At 44.4% G+C, this 8,221-nt stretch overlaps 1 protein-coding gene across 1 annotated transcript; it reads left to right on the top strand.

The window, feature by feature from the left end:
* Positions 1 to 4,357: 4,357 nt before the first annotated feature.
* LOC147416690 (uncharacterized) lies at positions 4,358 to 7,029 on the top strand. The gene is made up of 3 exons (XM_086508143.1): positions 4,358 to 6,101; positions 6,179 to 6,291; positions 6,362 to 7,029. Exons 1-3 carry the CDS (start codon positions 4,607 to 4,609, stop codon positions 6,764 to 6,766), a joined length of 2,013 nt encoding a protein of 670 aa, XP_086364269.1. The 5' UTR covers positions 4,358 to 4,606; the 3' UTR covers positions 6,767 to 7,029.
* The last annotated feature ends 1,192 nt before the right edge of the window (positions 7,030 to 8,221 follow it).

Raw genomic sequence — 8,221 nt, 5'->3', positions numbered from 1 at the left:
TCCCCAGCCTTTCCACTTAAGGTTAGGCTTAAAGCATTGCTCTTATGCAGGTCATTGTGTTCTCCTAGAGAATCGCATATTTGTTCAAACACTTCGATATGCTTTCTCACATCCCCGTCTCCACTAAGTTTTTGTGTGAGCTTGGCTATTTGTACTACCTTACTTCTAGGCTCTCTATCAGGAGCGTTACGCATATTCTCAGCAATAGATCGACCGATAGCTTGAGCAAATGTTGCCAAGTCACCTAAGTGAGCAGGCACCGTGGGTGGATGTGCTCCATTGAATACATGTGGAGTAGGTAATGGCATTGGGCTTGGTGCATAGGAAGCCCTTGGGTTCCACGTTGGGTACGATGTTGTGCCATGTGGTGGTCCAAAGTTCATATGTGTGGCCCTAGGCATAGCAGACATCGGATATGACATGCTAATGCTAGCCGGTATAGTCCCATGGAAATAAGAACTTGGGTGTTGTGGTTGTGGAGCATAGGTAGTTGAAACAATGGGAGGGGTAGGGACTACATGAGTACGAGGACCCATGGGTGTACGATTGGTACACACTTGTAGGTACTGTTGTTGCAGGCATTGAGCTACCACGTAGCGGTGCTTTACTAACAAATGAGGTCCATGTCGTGTTTCTCGGCATGCCCATCATTGGGGTAGGCATGGTAGCCGTGGTGTCATCAAGGGAAAGATGAGCTAGACTTGGAAAGGTGAAGCTATCACTTGTGGGCTCAGATTGCACTGAGACCCCTAGAGAAACAACATATGGAGGATCCATCGGACTTACCGAGGGAGTCTCCATTTGCGATAAGGTCGCTTGTTTAGCCTTTCTTGTATCCAAGAATCTCATGAGACCCTTTGAAGGCATGTTGATCCCCTTGTTCTGTCTCTCTAACTCAATCACCCTATGGATGACCTCACAAACTCTTTGTTGTTGATCCTCCACACTAGTAGCACCCATTGTGGATTGTAGGACATCTAACCAACCCAGGTGATAGGTGTGACCTGTGTATAGGTCGGTCAAAGTTTTTGTTTGTAGTTCGTTCTCCCAGTTCTCATTTAGGAACACTCCATCTAGGATTGAGGTGCTAGGGGTGTCCTTTGAGCTAGATGCAGTGTTGCTTTCTAGGGGTTGGCCCGTAGCGGTTGCTAAGTCAGGAGCACTTGATTGCTCTCTTAGCAAGGATATTGACATAGGGGCTTTCGCTTTTAACTCTCTTCATTGCTCCGCCTTACGTAAGCTCTCAACTTCCTTTTCCCTCGCTGCAAGGATATATCGCTCAACCTCTTGCACTTCGGCAAGGCTTCTACCATCGGGTAATATGACCTCAGAGGGAAATAACTCTGAAGAGTCAGGAGGTGCATTGAATGAAGTATTCACATGCACATTCTCTAACGGTATAGGGTCTACGCTGGTCATGAATGGAGAATTTACTTTCCCACCCCCCTCATTTACATCATTAGCTCCATGTTCGGAGCGAGTGGCTCTACTGAAGGTTTCCTTGAGGCGGCTAAGCACTCTCAGCCCAGACCGCGGGCCCATGGTATGCATGTCTTGGCTTGAGCTATCGGGATAGGCATTGGGAAACCCTCCATGACGTCATAGTCAGAGGAAGAGTCACTAGCCGCTATGTTCGGGTCTTGGTTTGTACTACCTTGGGTCCCCGTCGAGGGCCCGGAACCTAAAGTAGGTGGATATTGAGAACTCGCGTAAATCGAAATTCTCTCTAGTTGCTCCGTCTCTAGCACACGACCAGAGCGCAGATGCATGTGCCTTTGGCACCCTACAAGCATCGACGAATAACCTCGAAGGTTAACCGCTTACCTTTTTTAAGCGTCCGTTTTCACTCGTGTTTTTTACGTTTTTAATGTTTGATTTTCTTTTATTAAAGTGTGTGATAGCTCGAAACGAGCGTATCACTTAGAGGGTTGTTGTGTGCTTTACAGCACAATTTTTGGGCATCTGAAGTTCCGTTGGTCCTCAAAAAATCGATTTTTAGCTACGTGTGAAGCTAAAATTCGTGATTTTTAAAAGGCGACTGAGGCCTAAGCCTGAGCGTGAGCTTGGGCTTGGGTCTGGGAGATATTCCCGATCCCGGTCCTACCTTTTTTTTTTTTTAATAGAAAGGATAAGGTTGTCGCGGCCTGCGCGAGAGCACACACACACACACACACACACACTATCTATCTACTTCTAACTAATACACCTATTGTTACACACTAACACACTCTATTAACTCTCACAGATCTACTTCCTACTTATTGTACACAAAAAACTAACAACCTTAGTACACAGAGAATAAAGACAGTACCTTTGAAAACTCCATTAACAAAGAAAACTAACAACCTTAATACACAGAGAATAAACACCAGTACCTTTGAAAACTCCATTAACAAAAAAAAATACACAGTATAACACAAAACCCTTCTTCTCAACACACACACCCTCCTTCCTTACCTTTCCTACAATAGAAATTACACCACAAAAGAAGCACAAAGTGCCATTCAAGCTTAGTGTATGGCATTCCCGGTAGCGGCGCTTAGTGTATGGCATTCCTGGAGCGGCGCCAAAAATGTGCGCGTATGTCGCACGTGCCAATGCAAGGAGCTTGCCGATACACTATATGCGAGCCACAAATGGCTCCAAGCACACAACAAGCCTAAACTAGTAAGCTCAAAGATGACGATGGTGTGTCACTCACCTCTCTACGCTTGCTTTGTGGAGGATTCCTCGTCGCGAAGAAGAGGGAAACGCCGCTACGCCGCGCTCAACCGCCTCGTCGCCTTCGTGCCGCCGCAATGCTCAATTGCACTCTCTCTCTCTCTCTCTCTCTCTCTCTCTCTCTCTCACGTATACACACACACACACAAGGAGATGAAGAAGAAGAAGATGGAGATGGAGTAAGAGCACTCTTCAATTGCACAAATGAGAGAAACAAGTGAATTTTAGGTTTAGTTGACTTTTATATGAGCTCGCCCCATTCACACTTGGGTGCCCATGCTTAGCCAACTAATCCCTTGAATGTTCCAATTAGAGTGCGCCTCTCATCGGCGATCACTCTAAACCTTTTCCTATTGGACCGACAAGCCCGGTACCTGACTCTACCAAGTAAATAATACAACGTCCGTCGTAGGTGATATGGTGTCCGTGAGCTGTGAGGGTTAACACACGTGATCATAAACGCATCATGTGCATAAATCAGCAAGTTAAACATGATGAAATAATCATGGGGCAACTTCATACATAGTCGGTTAATCTGTACGTGCACTCATATAGGAAAAACAATCATCGAGAGGGTGACTACTCAGAAAACGATATAGAGAGAGAGATGATGATGGCTATGGAGTTAAGGGCTTCTCACCGTGCTTTATAATAGATTAGGGTTTGTTGAAAGGCTTCTTGCTTTTCCACAAGAGAGTGGTGATGAGAGCTATGTAGAGGTATCCACCACGAGAGCTTCCGGAGAGCGCTTACACCGTGAAACGAGAGAGAAGATAGTAAGAAAGTAGAGAGAGAATATCCTTCTTCTCCTTCTTCTTCTTCTTCTTCCGGTATACTAGAGAGAAGAGCTTATGGAGATGGTGATGAAGATCTTGCAGCACTCCATATAATAAATACGTATAGCCTTGCAGTAGTAGACGCAATAGACGGCACTGAAAACTCATGAGCACTAACTGGAAATTTATAGGCAAGTGAAACAGGCCAGAGTGATGTCCAAGCCAAAAACTAGCACTAGATTTTGGGCTAGGAATAGCTCCAGCTCTTTGTGCACTTTGCTAAAAATATGCTTTTGCTTTTGGTGGTCAATGTTTCCATTTAACATTCAATTTTTACAACAAAATTGACTAATTGGACAGTATTTGGTCAACTAATGGACCTTAGCTAGACTATGCTGCATTGTAATGTCCCGACATAATTATGACTTTCCCATACTGCCGTGACGTATTTACGGTATTGCTTTTTATAAAAATAATTCTTGTAAAAATCCTATTTGGTCCCGTTTTTGCTCTGAGTGATCATTTTTAATTCCAACGGTGACTAAAATTGATATTTTTATGTTTAGTTCAGCCTAAAAAGCACATTGATTTTCAACAACGCTGAAAAGCACGAAAAGCTAAAAATGGCATAAAAAGCAAAATTTTCTAAAATTAAATTACGGGTTTCTCTCGCTCACTAGAATAAGAAAGCAGACTCACTTTTCACTAAAAAGCACTAAAAATCATGAAAAGTTAAAAATAGCGTGAGAAGCACTCCAAAAGCAGATTTCACAAAATTGAACCATAGCTTCCCTAGAACATGTAGTCATATTAGGTACCACCAACACGGAGGGGGTAATCGGAAAAGTGACGATGAGGCCTTTGATTTGACTGGGCCACTCTCACGCACACACAGGCGTTGGCTTGAGTTTTGTGTTTGTTTTGTAACTACACCTCAAAGAGGTGTAGCTAGTGGAGGGGGTACCCCCCCAGCGTGTGGAGGTACCCTTAGCAACGCTCCAAACGAAACTTTTGAATGTTGCCGCCAAAACTACAATTTTGAAGAGCCTCACATCATTTAAAAGACCCGCCACTTTCACGCTTTGCACGGCTTGTTCTTGTGCGACTGCATGGACGCCGAATCAGCTATGGAGTTGTGTCGTTTTCTGTCGACAACGTCATTCTCGGATGACTCGCAGGAGGCTCTGGATTCATTGCACTCGTTCAACAAGCCAGGGATTTTAGCGGCTCACCTCCAGCTGCAGGCGCTTGTAAAGACCATGCCTCCTGAAGCAAAGAGTATGCGGACAGTATTGCAGCACTCGCTCCTTCAGCACGATCCCTTCTTAAAACCTGCATCTCTGGCTCCGGCTGCTTCTAATCCAGGCTTGACCTCAACCACACTCGCAGATTTGCGCGTAGGAAAGTGGCACCAGGGAAAGTACTTGCACGGCTTCCTGGCAGTAGATGCACCTCTCCTCCTCTACGGGAAGTTTCTCGTGAGCATCTTCGAGGAGAAGGAGAGCGACGCGGCGGCAAGGCTGGTAATGAATGATTTATTTCATAATCTGACACTGCAGGTGCCTCCCCCAGGCTCCCAAGTTATCATCAAGGAGCCTTGTCTCATCAAAGACCACTTTGGGCGTGCAACCTACATCTGGCTGCCGAATCCAGCTTCGTTAGAAGTGGTGGCCTTCTACGTTAAACCTGATTTGGCTCTTGGAAGACACGTTAATTGTGCCGTCGCATGTCTAGAGCTCGGGAATATGGAGCACAGCAAGGGGAAGTATGCAGCTGCTATTGCATTCTACTCCAGATCTGTCGAGATAGCTCAGGCCGAAGATGCTGAAAATAAATTGCTCGCTCTGTCTAACAGAGCTGAATCTTGGCTTAAGCTGGAATGCTTCGACAAAGGCTTGGCTGACGCTGAATCTGCTCTTGCAATTGATGCTTCCCACGTCAAAAGCATCTTCCGAAAGGTCCGAGCCCTTTGGAAGATGTATCGGTACCAGACCGCCTTCAAGTTCATGACGGAGCAGATGGACCTACTGCCACCTGCTGTATCCGATCGCCTTCAAGAAGTGTACAAGGATGCGGCTCTTCTCAACGAGCAAAGCATGCTGGGCAACCATGACCTATCAGAATTCTTTCAGAATGGTTGTGAAGCCAAATTGGCTTCTCCTCTTGCGGAGTTCGTTGGCCCCGTGAGAATTGGGCTCTCTTCAGATTCTGGGGGACGGGGCCTTTTCTTGACTTCAGATGTATCTGCAGGTGACTTGTTAATGGTCATCGATTCATTTGCTGCTGTGAAGGTGAGCGTTGGGAATTGGGTGTCTAGAAGTGATGATATACAGAAGGTGCAGCCTGGGTTGCTAGCTGAGGTGATTCGCAGCTGTTTAGCTACACCGAGAAATCTTTCCAGGCTTTATGCCATGTATGAAGGGCAGCATCCTGCAAAGCCTGCTCCTAACATCTCCTTGTTTAAACCAATTCCAGATCCTTTGCAGTCTGAAGAAGATGAGACAGAGGTGCCACTGCTCTTGGATGTAAGCCGATTGCGTGCCATAATTTTTGCAGCAACGGACATTGAGTCTCGATTGGTTGATGAAACTGATTTGATGGGAGGTTTATGGTTGCTTTTATCCCTTATGAACAACAGCTGTATTCCTAATGTGTGTGTTCGGCTTGTTGGTAATATTAAGGTGGTTTTGGCCTCAAGGGACATGAAAGCAGGGACAGAGCTTCACCGGACCTACACTTCACCTCTGCTACCATACTTCTCAAGAATAGAATCATTTGCATGTCGATGCCCAAGGTGCCATTTTGAGAGAGAGTTGCCGCAACTTGAGCAGCTTGCTAAACAGTATGTAAAGCTGTTTTTTCAGATATCTGCACCAAATGAATTGGAACGGGTTCGTGCCGTGGAGCTATATAAGGTGGCTCTGGAGCTTGAGAAGTACATCAGATTGTTGAAGCTGGCAGATAAAGAAACCAAGTGGCTGCGGACAGCTTTCGCAGAGGCCTATGCTACGGCTTATTCCTCATGTTTTCAGCCTCCTGCTGATTTGCCTCGTGTGGAGGACTTTGTGGAAGCCATTCTTGAGACTGCTAGTGGTGATCTTGGCGTCCTGAAACTGGTGTTTTGTCTCTCCAAGAAATTGCTTGATCGTCGTTGCTTGGATCTGATAAATAAGCACTTCAAGGCTTATTTTGGGCATCAAACAAGCAATGTGATAGAGGCGGTGAAGCTAAAGGAAAGACAGGGTTGCAGGAAGGTCTGGGTACGTTGAAGAGTGATGTGGGTGACCATTTTCTGTAACTGTGTTTTGCGTTTTGCCTTGTGAAAGCTAGTTAGGAAGATAACCTGTTTAACGTGCTTTGCCTTATAGGAAAGCTAGATACTACATAAAAGCCTGGTTAGGAAGGTGGTGTTACATAGTTACTCATATTCTCAAGACTTGTAATTGCCCTGCAGCATAATTAGACTTAATTAGGTTTTCTGTTTCCTCATCAGTATGTATTGCCGCTGGTAATTATTTCATGTGCCACCAAATCTCACGTGCATGCTACTACAGTGGATCAGCTTGCGAATGGCCAAGAGATCATCTGGTAGACCAAAATACGAACTGCAGGAACCATGCCAATCTCAATGCAGAGAGAGAGTACATAATTAAAGAGCACAAAGTTGGATCTAAACTTTACTGTCTTTGTCTAGTGGCTAGCTTAGATGTTATATAGTTAACAATTCGTTAATTTTCCCAATGCTTGCGTATATTTTATTATATGGAATGATCACTACGCGGAGATGATACTAGAAACATGCTAATTTCTCGTACACAAATTTTGTATTCAAAATGTTAAGAAGGCTACTTTTGAAAACATATTTGTCCATTGAATTTCGTATTGTGATACATTTCTTCAATCGATAATTACAAAGACATGAGTGGGGTAGTACTCTTACCATTGGTGAATGACCATGCTAATGCATCAATGCTATGAAGGCATATTAATATCTTTTGTGTATCATCATGCATGCTCATCAAAGCAAGGCTAAGGAAAGGATTTCAGTCACAATCGAGAAACCCCAGCTATGCGCAGGTGAGGTATGCAACATGAAAGGCATAAAAATTTATGTGATTCATGGTAATCCACATGTAACTCACATACACCAAATGTATACTTGTGAGAGTATATATACTTCATATTGAGGATCTAGAACATGTACGACCTTATCGAGTCATTATCTAACTTAATGAATGTCTAAAATGGGACAAAATGATGACCATACTTACATTCTAAATTTCACTATATTTTGAGATGGTATCGCAAGGTAAGGTTGATTTCTCTGTGGGTAGGTAAACCATGTCGGAGAGGTCTAGGGATCTATTCACGCGCTCGAAAAATGTGCACATTTTGGGGCATTGGAGGTCAAGCCTTGAGGCCACACTCTCTTGAAAAGAGAGAGGTGAGAGGCATTGATTTGACCTCTTTCTGGTTAGATTGGATGTCTACAGTTTTTTCACAATTGGAAACATTTAAAAAGAGGCGGATTTTAAGAAATAAGCCACCTTTTCCCACTTCTCAACGTGGAGTTCAGGGATTTCATTCACGTCTTCACGTGAAGTGCGAAGTGGTAATAACTCATATTATTAACACTCCACGAGAGTGATAATAACATCAAATTCACAAGAACCAGCTAGAACCGGCCTTTCCTGTTAGCCCAGCCGTCTTTTAAGTTACCCCGA

This window comes from Adiantum capillus-veneris, unplaced genomic scaffold (assembly GCF_014529385.1).
Source record: "Adiantum capillus-veneris isolate H3 unplaced genomic scaffold, ASM1452938v2 Hic_scaffold_599, whole genome shotgun sequence".
Classification (NCBI taxonomy): Eukaryota; Viridiplantae; Streptophyta; class Polypodiopsida; order Polypodiales; family Pteridaceae; genus Adiantum; species Adiantum capillus-veneris.
This window is presented reverse-complemented; position numbering and strand designations above follow the sequence as displayed.

Excerpts from the sequence above, each read along its gene's own strand:
- LOC147416690 (XM_086508143.1), top strand. The coding sequence starts at position 4,607 with ATGGACGCCGAATCAGCTATGGAGTTGTGTCGTTTTCTGTCGACAACG. Across the intron at positions 6,102-6,178 it reads TGAAACTGATTTGATGGGAG|GTGGTTTTGGCCTCAAGGGA; the intron begins GTTTATGGTTGC and ends GGTAATATTAAG. Across the intron at positions 6,292-6,361 it reads TTTGCATGTCGATGCCCAAG|ATATCTGCACCAAATGAATT; the intron begins GTGCCATTTTGA and ends CTGTTTTTTCAG.